Source organism: Macrosteles quadrilineatus, unplaced genomic scaffold, assembly GCF_028750875.1.
Source record: "Macrosteles quadrilineatus isolate MER2022 unplaced genomic scaffold, UCM_ALF_1.0 Scaffold_8__2_contigs__length_117827958, whole genome shotgun sequence".
Lineage (NCBI taxonomy): Eukaryota > Metazoa > Arthropoda > Insecta > Hemiptera > Cicadellidae > Macrosteles > Macrosteles quadrilineatus.
Window position 1 is genome coordinate 59,696,445 of NW_026542601.1, and position 16,698 is coordinate 59,713,142.

At 37.4% G+C, this 16,698-nt stretch overlaps 1 protein-coding gene across 4 annotated transcripts in view; it reads left to right on the plus strand.

Annotated features, from left to right (window-relative positions):
* LOC129001692 (uncharacterized) overlaps window positions 1-16,698 on the plus strand; it is a 34,899-nt gene that overhangs the window by 8,188 nt on the left and 10,013 nt on the right. The window contains exons 1-3 of one of the 4 annotated variants that reach the window (XM_054429086.1): window positions 4,456-4,551; window positions 10,450-10,613; window positions 10,729-10,875. In XM_054429086.1, the coding sequence (XP_054285061.1) occupies window positions 10,454-10,613; window positions 10,729-10,875 (307 nt within the window). In that variant the 5' untranslated portion in view covers window positions 4,456-4,551; window positions 10,450-10,453. Of the gene's footprint in view, window positions 1-4,455; window positions 4,552-9,902; window positions 10,117-10,449; window positions 10,614-10,728; window positions 10,876-16,698 lie in introns of those variants that run through there. The other 3 variants (XM_054429084.1, XM_054429085.1, XM_054429087.1) reach the window with 3 other exon arrangements.

A 16,698-nucleotide genomic window follows, 5' to 3' on the forward strand; every position in this document is an offset into this window, starting at 1 on the left:
TAAAGTTAGTTGGGTTTGAGTTATGACATAAAACAGTGCATTCACTTAATTCTTAGTCAAATAGTACAAAAATATGCTTCTTTAAATTTACTGTATAAGTTACTATAGTATTACACATCCACCATAGCCATAATGTTCTTCCACTTCACCTAAACAATAGGGGAAATCAATTAATACAAATTTGCAAAATACCACAAATTATTCATTAAATTAAAAACATAAACGACTGTAAACAATCCTACTTTGACAGTTCTCATTGCATATCACAGCTTTTTGTTGGTGCTTTTACTTCAAACTAGCTGTGTAACCGGGTTGAATAAAATATACAGTAGGGAGGCCTACCTACAAACACAGGGCCGTCCCTAGGGTTTGCGGCGCCCGGGACAAATGTGGTCGTGGTGCCCCCCCCCCCGGCCCCCCCCAGTAATAGTCGCATTCGCATATTTTAATACTATGTTAATACGGGATGGACAGGATTGAATTTATAGTTCGGGGCGGGATTTTTTCCTGTGCATAAACGACAGTCTTGAGTATTGCAGTTACCAAAAAAGACAAACAAAATTAATTTTTACCATTTGTGGCACTGATCTATCAAAACCGAAAAAGGGTAAAAATTTACAGGTAGGCCTATAGAAAATTGTGACTCGCGGTCGAAATGTCTCGCGGTCACAGCGTGATCGTCGGTATGACTCGCGGTCACGGCGTTATCGTCGGTATGACTCGCGGTCACGGCGGAATCGTCGGTATGACTCGCGGTCATGGCGGAATCGTTGGTATATACGACTCGCGGTCACGGTGAAATCGTCGGTATGACTCGCGGTCACGGTGAAATCGTTGGTATGACTCGCGGTCACGGCGCGATCGTCCAAATGACTTGCGGTCACGGTGCGATCGTCAAAATGACTTCGGCTCCTGCGTTCGTGGAATTACCGTGAACATCTCTCGCGATAGCAGCGTCATTTTCACTCGCGAAGCGTCAAAATTGCCGATGATGGGATCAAATCCCGTCCCGAAAAATTCCAGAATCAAATTAAATCCCGTCTCGAAAATCGGGAATATTTTTTTCCCGAAATTTCGGGACCCGTGCGTTGATACCAGTAGCCGCCGCGCGGCGCCCCCTTAGCCGCAGCGCCCCCCCAGCCGCGGCGCCCGGGGCAGCTTGCCCCGGTTGCCCCCCCCTTCGGACGGCCCTGTACAAACAATACAATGAGGAATCTTGTTACGTCAAGTATAAATTCAAGCATTTAGTTAGCAGTAATAATAAAATACCCCCGCCGCAGCAAACCTGCAGACTAAGCGAATTTCAACTCGTCTGATTACATTGTTACTAAAATATTCCCATAAAAAAAAACATGAGTTATATATTTCCAATTTAAATAACATTAGATTTAACGAGTGCTTAGGTTTGCTGCTACGGGGAAGGTAAAAGTGTTTTTTGACAATATGTCAATAGTATAGGATGAAATAAATAAATTTGCCAAATTTTATCAACATTATATCCATAAACAAGTAAATTACAACAGTTTTCATTTTCTCCATAAGAATAACATGGGAATTTTAAATTAAATTTTTTTGAATTTTCTCCGTGACCGTTAGGCATACAACAGCGCTTCAATATACTAAATTATTTCTTTTTTTAAGCTCTACAAAATGGTTGAGAAAGAAAATACCAAATTTTTAGTTTTTTGGTAAAAAAATGGAAAAACCCCATTTTTACCCCATAAAACCCCCCATAAACCCCTGTTCCCATGGTCTGATTATGCTGGTTCGCGAACTCGTTCAAATAAACGTAGGTTTACACGTTTGTACCAAGTTTCATCAAAATCGGATCATTTTTGCTTGAGTTATCGCGCTAACGGACACATATATAAATATATATATATATATATATGAATATGAACGGAAGGTGTTTTTGGCCTCTGGGGACCTCAAAACGAAAAAGTAAATCGGTCCCGGGTCTAGGTCTTACGAGACCTACGGTAATAGCTTATTCCCTATATGGGAAATTCGCTAAAAAAGAGTTAACTAACACAATAGTAAGTATGGTGTATTAAAAAGAAATACTAAATGTAAATTATGACAGCTAAACTATTAAACATAAGGATAATAATATGGCATTTTTTACAAAAGATTACAATTAAACATTTAAATGAGAAGTGGTTTAAAATATGGTATTTAGAAGATCTTCCCCTTCACCCCAAAGGTTACCCTAAGGTTCACCCAAGGTTTCCTTCATTGACAATTGTTTTTTTCGTCAAGGCCATGGTCAAGACCTGTAAAATGATTTGAAAGAGGACCACACTTCTCATTTGAAAATGTTGAGCTAACCCCATCCCTAAAATTTAAAATTAACCTTCATTATTGTAGCCATCAAGGTTATGCCGCAACCGATTTCAAATCTCACAGTTTACAGTAACTGTAAATGAAGGGGGAGATGCCAGAGGTAGACTTCCTTCTGTCTGACGGTATTTACTCAGGGGAGGTATAGAAGAGGCTACGATGACAGCTGTGGGCTTCTTATTAGCTGAGGGAACGCCATTACCGTAACAAAACGGACAATAGCCATCGGCCTCGGTGGTCTAATGGTTAGCGTGCTGGGCTGATATACTGTAGGTCCCGGGTTCGAATCCCGCTGGTAGCATTAACTATTTGTCCAAGATGTTTTTATTATCAGCAAGTTTGGTTGGTTTGGTTCGGTTATTACAGTTTAATTTTATTATTAAGTCATTATAAAATTTTAATTGAGCAATTTCTAGTTTTATTTAATAAACAGAATTATTTTTCCGATTACTAAACTTTTGTTATATTATTTCTTTATCAGCAAGTTTGGTTAGGTTATGATAGTTTAATTTTATAATTAAAAAATAATAAAATTGAATTTGAGGCATTTATAATTTTATTTTATGAACATAACTATTTTTGCGATTAGTAAACCTTCATTGCCAAAGTGCTCTCTACTACAGCGCTGTTCACGGAGGAATTTAGAACTAAATGCCTCATTCGTACCTCCCCTAAGTCAGACCCCTGTCTGACTGTCTGTTGCCAAAAACAACCGAATGAACATATCGATCGATATATCGAATGAAACAATCTAATAATCAATATTTTCATTCGCGTTGTTTATGCTAACAGACAGATACGGAAGTATACCACCACAGTCTACCCGATGCAAGTTACTTTTTCAATTACTCTGTAGCACGGCCACCTTTAACTACATATAGGCCGGGTCATTTATTTTTAGATCTTTCCAAACCATCTAAATTATTATGAACCTCAACAAATTTTATAGTATAAGATAATTAAGATAAATACCGCTTCCGCTTTGCCTTTTTTTTATAGAGATTTAAAGTATAAGTTGTCCTGTCCTTCTCCTATAACAGAACCCAATTTTGTGCATTTAAATCATAAATATTATCCGGGAGGAATTAATCCATGATTTCAATAATTATTATGTTGACAGCGACCCAATTTAAGGTTCTTAGGACCCTCGACCCTCCTGAGTTCTTAGTATATGACCATGATACTGACATGTTTCGCGGTGTCCTCTAACTCGTGACCATATAGGTATTGTGCTCGGACGTATTTCTCCGCAAAACGGCTACCAATAGATTTCGGCGTGTGCAGTATGCCATTTTAAGCCCATTTTGTATGACCCTCCTGTGTTCGTTGGTATACGACCATGATACTGACTTGTGAGTTAAGGCGGGGACACACTTGTCATACACCCTTCCGATCCTACTACGATCCGATTTGCGGGATTCCAGAAGGATTGGTGCGGGATCGGAGGGGGTGAACACACATGTCATACACGCTTCCGAACCGGCGACCCATCTCCGATTTCCTCCACCGGGTATCAACACTCGCCAGTCTTGATTCGTAAACGTAAACTACGTGCAGAAGGTGATAAATACTGTATGTTCAAAAACTTTAATATTCAGGATTTAGCCATGGTGGCGGTTTGTCTAGATGAAGAGGAAGAAAGTCAGACATCTCTGGAGGGCAGTGGAAAACGGAGAATTTGGGTCCATTCCGCATGGAAGGAAAGCAAGTGCCCATTATATATATATTATAGGTGTTTCTCTCTCGAGTTCGTTTAGCTCTTCTACCCGTCCGATTTTCATGATTGAGGTCTCGAAATGAAGGTATGCACGCACAGATTTCAAATCAAGCATCGGCATATATTTATCTTAAACCATTGTTCCTAAACCTTTTTGTTTTTAAGAAACAACCCGTCCTGCATCCGACAAACGAATAGACTGCAGTGTCGGTGCGTGATCGGAACCAAAATCGGAGTAGGATCGGAGTATGACATGACGCGTGTCGGAGAGGTGTGAACAACTGCGTTCAATGTTATGTACCATTCCCCTCTCCGACAGTCGTACCGCAGTATGATCGGAGTCGGATCGGATGGGTGTATGACAAGTGTGTCTCCGCCTTTAAGGTATTCTCTACCTGGTGACTAAATGGGTTACCATGTATTACGCAGTGAGGCCCGATTTGCCTGAAACAGCTCCGTTTATTGATTTTTAGAAGCGCGGGCACTAGTTATTGGTATGTTATTGTTATTGGCAGCTTCACACGAATAGACTACTCTACACTAACAACACTAAGTGTAGTGTTTTATCATAGACTAACCAACACAAGTAGACTTCTCATCCCATTGTAAATTTTGAAGCACGTTTTTCGTGTCTATAGTTCATGTGCGTGACACAAAGGCACTAGTGTCGACGAAACTTGGTTTCTATTATTTTAGGGTTAATTTCTTGATTTGTGCTTTACTGTTTGGTTATATAACTAGGGGACAAGTTATTGTTTATGATTAGACCTATTATTTAGTTAAACGAGGTTTTAAATGGTTGTAATAACGGGAAACAAATTGTAAACTAAACACGACCTCTACAGAAAACCGTACAAAACTAACAATAAAATTGGCTTCAGCTGTTCCATAAGGATGGGAAATCTACTAAGGGAGTATGTTTTATCTATGGTTTTATCTTTGACTATTAATACCTTCAGTATCCAATAGAGTCAATGGTTTTATGAAATCCGACCAGATTCTTACTTCTTATTCTTTTCTTAATAATGTTTCTTTTCCTTCCCTGTCCTGTTTTTGTTTTTGTTAGTTGTTTATGTTTACACATTAACACTAACACTGATTTTGTTTCAAATTTGAAAATCATTCAATTAAATAAATTAAAGTTTCTAGTGTAGTGTAGCATTAAGTAATTTTAAATTAACTTAGGCCTACGCCACAAAAAGTTTGTCTCTGTGTGTGAGGGAAATAAACGTAAGGTTCATCGTAAAATTATCGTTATGTAATAAACTCACTAAAGCTAGCTTTGTTTGGATTATTAGGTTAGCTTAAGGTTAACTTAAAATAAATAAAATATTAAAATATAAAATAGGCCTAGTTAAAAATTACTAAGTCAGTAGTACATTTTTAAAGTAGGCTGTTCCGTATTGCTGTACTGTAGTTCTTCACTCTTCAGCGAGTTTGGTTTAACTTACCTATCTAGACTTATATGCTACTGGACCTGTCAGTTCAGATTCAATTATGGCTAAGTTATTGAATAAATTTTCAAATTGACCTCGAACATAGCATTGGTTGTATAAGACACATCTTAGCTTCTCTTCTATTTAAATCAGTGCAACAAGACAATAGGTCTCCAGGAGGCAGCTCAATTTCATAACCTCAAACATGTTAATATTTTTAAATGGGCCTACAACTGTAAGCCAATTGGAAATATAAATAGATTACTAGGCTACTTTGTCTGATTGACAAATACATCTACAGCACTAAATGAAATGGCATTGCCTATGTAAAGATTATTGAATATCATCGTTGTTGTTAGCCTCCGGATTAAGTTAGGTTGAATATAAAAAATTTGTGTAAATATCTGCTTCTTGTAATCCAAAAATGTGGTTACAATGGCACAACTAGTTTCGAATTTAATGAAGTCATCTTCGGGCGTCCAGAGTCTATTTTTATTATTGAATAGATTACTGCAGAACCTTGATAATACAACCCTCCATATTATTCCAACTTGAACCCATCCCTATACTAATTCATAGCCTAAAGGAAGTAGTATGTAAGTCTAATTCCATACCAAAGTACATTACAATATAGAATAATTCTAGGCTGCACTTTAGTTTACATTCATTTTATTGAAATTTGTTATTAAAACTATCGATTTATCAAATCAAATAAAACTATAGATATATCGGTTATTTCATTTGATTGTTCAATCCATTATTTTATCAATTTTACTTTGTTATTTTTTAATTGTTTACTATTTTTTTTATTGTTTATATTGAAGTAAGTTGGATTTGACAAAAGTTATTATTTTAAAATGAACTAGGTTACCGTGAAATTTGTCAACATGTTTTAATAAATACCGAAACCTGTTTCAAATGCATTAAGAAAAAGATTTGGAGCAAACTTCGGATTCATTAACATATTGACGGTGATGTATTTTTTTAGTATTAATGTCACTAATTATGTCTTTCCAATTTGTGAAACAAGCCCAAGGATTGTCCAAACTAGTAGTGCTACAGTCGCGGATTGGTTGTCGTTTTGTAGGGAAGTAAGTTTTTTTTGGATTGGTCGGGCATACAATGAGCAAGAGTTGCTAGGTGGTGAAGGTGTGGTAGCTGAGATCAATAAAAGTAGGCTAAGATAGGAAAGAGAAAATATAATAGAGGGAGATTAATTAACGAGGTGTGGGTATTAGTAGAAATTAATGTTGGAATTGATACTAACAAACGAGAAAGACGAGGCGGTCGATATCGGTTAGAATTATGTCCTGGGAACAAAAGAGTTGCCGTCACTCTAATTCCATTGATTTTAAAGGATGTTGCACCAGGAACGACAATAGTTACAGATATTTGAAAATCTTACTTTAGTTTAACCCTTTGAGTGCCAGAAATTTATTTTAGTACTTTCCGAAAAGTGCCAGGCTTTCCATAGGGACAAAGCTTAGTGCGCAAGAATACAAATCAGTAAAAGTTTAAATTTTCATCCCAAAAGTGTCAAGAAACGATATATCGTGCCTTGATCGTATGAGAAATCGATTGAAATCATCGTTGTTTTAAAATAACAGCCGAGTCAACCGATATGCCCATTAAAACTCACATGATCGAAAGTAGCGCCGGCCCGATATATTGTTGCAATGCATTTTTCAGATGTGTTGTACAAAACGATATATCGTTGCATGGCACTCAAAGGGTTAACTACTCATGGGTACAACCACTTTACAGTGAATCATAGTAAGAACTTCGTTGATCCAGTAACTTCAGCCAATACAGTAAACAGTCAAATCTTCGTGGCGCAGTTTAGCAGAACATTTTGCCGAATACTTATATCGTTGAGATGATAAGTTATCTGATGAAGATCCAACCGCAGGGGGCTCACGCTTGCGTGGGTTCGTGGCCTGGGCGACCACGCGGACCCTAGCTCTCCCAGAGGGGAGGTAACTGCCCGGTGTCAGACCCGGCACTTCAGGTAGACCACAGTTATGGACGACTGCTAAGCGCCAGCCCCTTAGGGGGAGCCTCCAGTGACATTCCCTCCATTCAGGGTGGGGGGGGTGTTTAGCTCTCAGTGACGCCGTTAATTCCGCCTCTCCTCATCTACCTGTAACTGTGGTTGTGACTGAGTCCTACCTGTTGTGTTCGACTGACATTTTGTGAGGCATATCCTCGACTTTGGAAGTAGCCTCGTCCTGGGAGGTGAAATACCTAGCCCCCAGAGGGGAGGTAAATGCTCCGTGTTGGTATCGGCATTTTCAAGTTGGCCACAGACATGGTCGACTGGGCATCGGGTCCCAGTGACATTCCTTTATCCAGGATGGAGGGGTGTTTAGCTCTAGGAGAGATGGAAGTACATCATAATCTCTAACCTACCTGTGTCTGTGGTTCTTTGGGCTTCGGCCTGCTTGTTGTGTGCGACCAGCATTCAGTGGGCAAATCCTCGACTTTGGAAGTAACCTTTCCTGGAGGTGAAAACGGGCAAGTACCCGCAGCTCACGGGGACACTCAAGGGCAACGTAACTTTCCGCAGTGTGAGGGCAACGGTTTGTAGGTACTTATGCAAACCTATCCCTGTCTCTGAGCACGGACGGTATGGTTATCTTGAGTGTGGGGGGTTCTTCCCGGAACCTCAATTGAGTCAAGGGTGTCGCCACCTCTGGTGGATAGGTTCATCCGGGTGGGTCCCACTTCTATACCTGCCTCCTTTTGGGAAACCCTGATGGCCTGGCAGTGATGTTGGGTCTGACGGGCAAACGAAGTAGATCGGGTGCTGGGTCCGAGCCCGCCAGGGGTATCTGGGGATCTATCGCTCTGGTTATCTCTGGTTTCCCAGCAATGGGTAAGGCCTCGATCGGGCAGCGGTGTAAATGGGAGGTTGGGGTTCCCCCCGTCAGCGTGCTGATGGTCCCCTTCCTCCTGGCTATTGATGGCGGGTTCTGCCTGTCAGGGATTAGATAGGTCCCGAGTGTTGCTTGCACTAAATGCGTCGGGGCGCTCTACTATGGACCTCTAGGTTCCGACCTAGTGGAACCCAGGTGGAGTGACGCTTAAACAAGCAGCCGGAATCCCTGGTTAGGATTGAGGGGCAACCCTCTTTCCGAAGGGTCTGCTTCGGCAGCCGGCGAGCCTGATGACCTTAAGTCATCCGCCCATGATGTGCTAAAGGTTGATGCGTAAGCTTCGGCCTACATCATGGGGCCCGGGTATGTCCTGAAGGATAGGTACCGGGTAAGCAGTCAGGGGGCTTCGGCTCTCATGACAACAAATGTAAATGTAAATGTAATGTAAATGTAATGATGAAGATCCATTCCTTTCATTTATAAAAACAGTAGGGCCTATAAACATTGTATCCTGAAGAAGTTTAAAAATGTTAAAATGTACTAATTTTACTCCTGTTCTAGTTAAATTGTTTGATATATTTATTAATCTCTGGATTTTTAGTTTAATTGAATTTATTAAATAATTGTTTATCTTCTGTTAAAGATAAAATTTTTATTTGAAAATATAACCTACTAGCAGAGAACCCGTCCTTCGTACGGGGTTGGGATATAAGTATAAAATACTTATTGCAGTTACACTCAAGCTTTGCGTTTGCAATGAGGGAGGACACAGTTTAATAAAATTTGCTTCTTTAAATTTACAGTATTCTATAGTATTACACATCTACCATAGCCATAATGTTCTACCACTTCACCTAAACAATAGAGAAAAATAAATTATCAAAAATTCGCAAAATATCACAAATTATTCATGAAATTAAAAACATTAACATAACTGTAAACAATCCTACTTTGACAGTTAGTTCTCATTGCGTATCACAGTTTTTTGTTGCTGCTTCGTTCAAATTAGCTGTTTCATAAATGCAAAAACAATATAGTGCTGCACCCTGTTGGTAAATCTTATAACTTTTTAATGCTTTTGCATATCATAGAACCAACTTTTTAAGAACCAACAGCTGACTAAATTCTTTAATTCCCTTTAAATATGAATACTCATAAGGTTAACATGGGGAACTACAGAGCCACTGGGGCGGAGCCCGAAAGGATTTTTTAGTTAAGAATATGCCTATATGTTAATCGGGAATGTGAGCTATCATCATGCCAAATTTCAGCCCAATCCGTCCAGTAGTTAATGCGTGATTGAACTTCAAACAAACAAACAAACAAACACACAAACTTTCACATTTATAGTATTAGTAAGATAAGATTTAACATAATAACATAACATAGTAAACATAGTGTATTTATGAACTATGTGATCTAAAAACTGCTGATAACAACCAATACTTTGTTAATATTTACAATCGAATGAAAATAATCAACATAGCAATAATCAAAAATTTCAATCGAATGGATGTGGGGGGTAAACTAAAGTGAAGCCCAATTCTATAACTTATTGATATAGCATGCATTGGACCCATATTAATTTATTCTATTAAGTTAATATCTGAAATTGCCAAGTTAGTTGCTTACAGTAATTATTTACTCGCAACACTGTATACGTTACTGCACTAAGCAGGATTGGCAAGTGGCAAAGAATCGGGAGATGAAACTAACATATGCGCACTTGCTACCGCTCATGAAAGAGGTAATCACTCCTATTATTATTCAACTAACTGCAATTATTTGCTATTATTCCTGACATTGAAACCTTGTCAGTCATTGCCCTTCAACTACTGAGCCGCTACTGTAATAGCAGCACATTTAAAAGTTGCTGTTGCTTTTAATTTTTTGCAGAAACTTATAGGCTGTCTCTAATTCACTCGTCACTGAAAGTGGTCTCAACCCATATGATATGGTGGGTGTGCCGAGAATGGAGCCCGTTCCTTTCACACCGAGGTCCGAGATGCTAACCACTAGGCTAGCAACACTTTGACCCTATATTCTTTTGAAAAATCCTGATATAATTCATGCATTATAGGTCTATGGTAATGGTCGTGCTTATTGACGGTGGGTTCTCTACTCAGTTGAAGAAACATTTGAGAGTGGACGATGCGGCTTTGGCTGAAAAACCATTGTGGTGTGCGGAGTTTGTGAAAACCAATTCAGATGCTGTTGTGAAAACCCATGCAGACTATGTGGCTGGTTAGTAGAACAAATAAAATATTGATTTTTGAATGTAGAAAAAGAAATGATTTAAATCCAATCAAATATATATTTAGGGTATTAGATTAATCTTTTTGTGGTGTGAAATTTTTAGCTGGCTGTGACGTTATATTGACTAACACATATCAAGCAAGTGTTGATGGATTTCACAAGTACCTTGGACTTGACCGAGAAAGTAGCATAGATTTGATGAAGAGGGCAGTTCAACTGGCAAAACAAGCTTCCGAGACAACTGGCAATGGCAAGTAAACATTTTCAGCTTTATTGTGGCTACCCCATTGAATCTACTACCACTGTCATCATAAAAAGTGTATTATTAACCAGTATAATAATAAACTGAGCCATTGGGGATTGCCGAGAATGAATTGAGAGAAGAAATATCAAGAAATTAAGCTAGACCTAACCTTTGGAGCGCCAGCGCCTAATGAGCGTACTCGCCAATATGGCCGGCGCCATAGGCATGGTGTACCCATGGCCAGCGCGAAATAGGCATTTTTGCAAGGGTATAGAACATTTTTTATAAGTTTGTGATAAATATAGATAAATGACTTCTGTTTTTTGTTTTTTACATAGAAAACTGCCTAATACTGTTAACTTGTTATAAATTAGAAATAAACAAATTTTAATTTAAAAAAGTAACTTAATTTTATAAATTTTGTTTTATTAGGCTATTTATATTTTTTTTAATTTTTGAACAAAATAGGCCTAATGAAGTTTTACAAACCCATTACTTGCTTAACTTATATGTCATTTCCTCTTCTTTTATACCTTTTCACAAATAAAAATATCAAGTTTTATTTATTTTTACTTATAAACACATCCCCAGCATAACATAAATAGAAAAAATGCAAATTTCTAATTGAGACATTTTTGCAAATGTTCATAGTAGCCAATTTTGTAAAAAATTGAATGAATGAATGTGTGTAGGTAGAAAGTTTATAAACTGTTATAAATAAAATAGTAATAACCATAACTAACTTATATGTATATATACATACTAGCAGAGCACCCGTCCTTTGTACGGGGTTGGCATATAAGTATAAAATGCTTATTGCAGTTATACTCAAGCTTTGCGTTTGCAATGTAGGAAGGATACAGTTTGATAAAATTTGGTTCATAAATTTACGGTATGATATAGTATAACACATCTACCATTGTCATAATGTTCTACCACTGCACCCAAACAATCATACTTGGGAAAAACGAATAGAAATATTAACGAATAGCGCTATTCGTTTGTTTTTTCGGCTAACTTCTATTTTATTAGATACTTTTTAAAAAGAGCTCGAAATAACTTCTACTCAGTTAGTTTTATAGCCAGCGAATAGATAATATATTCGCTGGTTTTAAATCGTTAAGTTTTTGGTCAGGCAAAAGTGTTTCCCAATAGCCTACGGGTTATTTATTTGACGTGTTCAGTGAGGGTTGCGAGCGTACGTGAGAGGTCAGCGCCCTTGTGACAAACAACGCGGGGGGTGGGGAAAGAGAAAGTCAAAGTCCAGTCGCTTTGGTATGCAGCGGACCCGGGGGGCGGGACAATGGCAGCCAATAACAACACCCCAAGCACCGAAGGGTGGGAAGGGGGGTGTATTGATATGTAATCTCAAGTGTCAAAACAATGTATTCACTTCAGTCGAAGTTCATTATCTTATCTGACCGCTGACCGTGACAGGTGTTAGTTCATTTGTTTTCGCCCAAGTGTTTTTAGTTGTCTTGTCGGTATACATATTTTAGTGATAGTTAAACATTTTTTACACAATAGTTATTAAGGTGAACAGTGTTGATTAAGTACGGTAGATTAATAATATTTGTTTCCAAAGCGGGCGATCGTGTTATTAAGTGGCCAAACTTAAGCGACATATTCCAACAAGTTGAAAGAAATGAAAACGGTGGACTAGCGTTGAAATGTTTATTGTGTTTACCCAAAACAAAAATAATTAAAGCATCAGTCACAAGTGCTTAGAATTTGAGAGCGCATATTAAGGTAAGTGGAGAAAAAGTATGATGGTCTCGTTGTTAACTTTAAGGGAATATACATTTTTTAAATGAATATAATTTATATTTTTTAGTACAGTTATAGTGTATTTCTCAATGTGTTTCCCATGCTCTTTTAAACACTATCTCGCCACAAATAGGTCACTTTTAAAACTAGGAGTTAACTATACTTTTATAACACTGGGAAAACTACTTCATCAGACTTTTAAAAATATCTGATATTTCGTAATCCATTAATTGTTTCTAAGTTAAACACAATACGACTGTACAATTAATTTTAGAGTAACATTCAGCTAATTGAACGTCAACAAACTGTGTTTTGAGTTTGACCTAACCGGGAACTTCAGTTGTAACTTATGTTTGTGTGTATCGAAAGTAATGTTTATGTCAGGAAAGGTGAGATTATCACTATTTGTTTTTGAACTATTGAATACAGAGTGATGACAAGTTTTTGTATCACCTTTGTCGGGGAAATAAATATGTGTCCTCGAGTTTGAGCCTAAATATCTCTGAGATTATTTATCCGATTTTGTTGAAAAAAAAGTTAAGTATAAGCTGGTTTAAATAAATTTTACGTGGTGTCAGTTAAAAAATTTCCGTTCACCAGAAAAATGTATATAGTTAGTTGAAAGATCCTAAAAAGTACCGGGTTTTAAGAAACTTTGCACTAACACTGAAGTTAAAAATTTATTTGTAAAAAAACCACCGAGCCAATCTTTCTGAAATTTTTATGGGTTATTGGTAGGTCCATTGTTAACATGTCCATGCATTGAAAAAATTTTATTCACAGTAGTTTTTATGCTACTGTTAATTTTTAAAACGTATGCTAACATCGTTAATAAGGCACTGAAAATTACGTTCAAAATTTCATCGTGTATATTTGAAGTTAACTTATTGTGACGTATTTGTTTCATGGTTCTAGTGAATATTTTGTTAGTAAATTTATGTTACATCATAAAACAGTAAGTTAACTATAAATATACACGCACATCGGCAACGTCGCAGTGGCGCACGCACTCCCGCCCGGCTGGGAAATATGGTACAAACATCAGGCGGCCCGCTGCCAGTCACGGGAATAATTTTTGTTTACAAATGTAAATCTGTTTAAAATCCACCTTTGTTTGCATTATAAATCTAAAATCTGTCATATTGGTGTTATTACTTGTGTCACGGCAAACACTATGGTATTTTGAACGAAATTGTCTGTGTCTTATTAACGATGTAAGCATTCTTTTTAAAAATTAACGGCAATATAAAAACTACTGCGAATAAAATTTTGTAAATGCACAGATATGTTAACAATGAACCTTATATTTAATTTTGTTTCAACAAAATCGGGTAATTCATCTCAGAGATATTTTGGCTCAAACTCGAGTACACATATTTATTTCCCCGATAGTAATTTTTGTAGCAAAAGTATTTATTAATAACATGATGCAATACTTTAAATTGTGGGATTTTTCAAGATTTGTTTATATTGACTAAAAAGTCAGATTTCATCAATTATTTTATGCTGCGATTAACAATATTTGGCTTCCATTTTAGGGTATATTTATCATTGCTATGAAAACATAGTGTACTGTACATATTACTTAGTGTTAACTATTCAAATTGCTTTGTAGGCCACACATCCTTCTAAGATTTTGGATTTCAATGAAAAAATGGAAAAAAAGGGTCGCAAACGAAAAATAGACTGTACTGATATTACCGAGCCTGTGCTAAAATCAAAATGTACAAAGCAGACACATTTGGGAGACAAAATTCCAAAGACAACTGAAGATCAAAATAAAGCTGTGCTCAGGTATATCGTTGGAACTGGTTGCCCATTTTCAATTGTTGAACACGAAGATTTTTTAAATCTCATACAAACATGTGGTGGAAAAAATCCTCCTAATAGGAAGAATCTTATGGATATGTTGGATAAATCATTCATCCAAATGAAAAATGAATTGCTGAGCTCTTTAAGTGAAGTTTCGACAGTTTGTGCTACTGCTGACTGCTGGTCAGTCTTTAGAAGGTAAATGTTACTATTATTACTCAATATCTGGTTTTATTAATTTTTTATACAATATTTATATTTATAGCTGCCTGCCTAATTCCTAGGTTTAAGCTGGACTGGGTGTCACATCTCGCAGAAAGGCAGACCATCCACAATACCATCTCTGGCGAGTTTCTGAAGGCTGCGAGAACGAGAAAAGAGCCCTCCACTAGAACCACAACAGCAGGAAGCAAGGCTCCTCCAGAGTCAAAGAACACTAAAATAGACAAGTTTTTTTCGGTGATCGGCGTACCCAAAGAGTCTAACGGCGACACTGACACATCCCAGATGGAGAGGGCCAAGGCGGAATCCGAGTTGGCACGCTATCTCCATGACACCGTAGACGTGAAAGGAATGTCAGAATTCTGCAAGAACCTCTTCATAAAATTCAACACAGCGGTTCCATCATCAGCGCACTGCGAACGCCTGTTCAGTGCGGCAAGCTTAGTCATCACTAACAGACGAGGAAGAATCAACGACGCCAATTTCGAAAAACAACTTCTTTTAAAATTTAATAAGTATTTAAAGTAAATTTTGTTGCAGCAATGAATGTAACCTAATGAATGTACCTTGTTGTGTGTAATGTAAATGTGACGATGTTGAATTAGTATTTAATTAAAACACAATTAGTAACCAAAGATGTGTCATTATTTCATTACATATTAGGTAATCCTTCCTCCTAAATCCTTTAAAACAACTGTCCTGCCCAACAAACAGCTATCTTCTACGAATGTCGAAAACTAACTTTATTTTCTATCAGTTAGTTTTTCAACTAACTAATAACTTCTATCAGTTACTTTTTAAACCAACCAACTAGTAACTTCTATCAGTTACTTTTTATGGGAATAACTTCTAACTTCTAACTAGTTAGAAATTTTGACTAACTTTCCCAACTATGCAAACAATAGAAAAAAATAAATTATCAAACATTCGCAAAATATCTCAAATTATTTATTAAATTAAAAACTCAAACCTAACTGTAATCAAACAATCCTACTTTGACCGTTCTCATTGTGTATCACAGCCTTTTTGCTTAGTTCAAATTAGCTGTTGTCATATATGCAAAAACAAAATAATAATAGTGCTGCACCCTGTTGGGAAACCTTATAACTTTTTAATGCTTTTGCACATTATAGAACCAACTTTTAAAGTTGAAACAGCTGACTAAATTCTTTAATCTATAAGTATAAAAGAGGATGTTTGTATATATATATATTTGGCAGTGATAAACTCAGACACCGCTGAACCGATTGCCACGGAACTTGGTACATACGTGTAGAATTTCATGGAATAGGTTTATACACCATCAATTTCGTGATCCGTCCAATCGGCTCCGCCCCAGTGGCTCTGGAGTTTTCCATGTTAACCTTATGAGAAATGGAATTAATGAATCTTAACAGCTGTTTCAATTAAACAAGTTGGTTCTGTTCTATGATGTTCAATAGCATTAAAGTTACAAGGATTACCAACAGGGTGCAGCACTATTATTTCTTTTACATTTATGACAACAGCTAATTTGCAACCAAAAGGTGAGTGAGCATAACAAACGAACTTCAACCTGGAGGCGAGTTAGCGTAGTGAACGATCTAACCTGAAGGCAAGTGAGCGCAGCGAACGAGCTCCAACCTAAAGGTGAGTGAGCGTAGCGAACGAGCTCCAACCTAAAGGTGAGTGAGCGTAGCGAACGAGCTCCAACCTAAAGGTGAGTGAGCGTAGCGAACGAACTTCAATCAGGACGTGATTGAGCCATGCGAACGAGATCATCTTGAAAATTAAGAAGTTAAACGGGGCAAAGCCCGCGGGTTACAGCTAGTTCCCTTTAAATATGAATACTCATAAGGTTAACATGGGGAACTACAGAGCCACTGGGACGGAGCCCGAAAGTATTTTTGAGATAAGAATATGTATAAATGTTAATAGGGAATGTGAGCTATCATCATGCAAAATTTCAGCCAAATCCGTCCAGTAGTATATGCTTGATTGAGCAACACACAAACATACACACAAACTCACAAACTTTCAGATTTATAA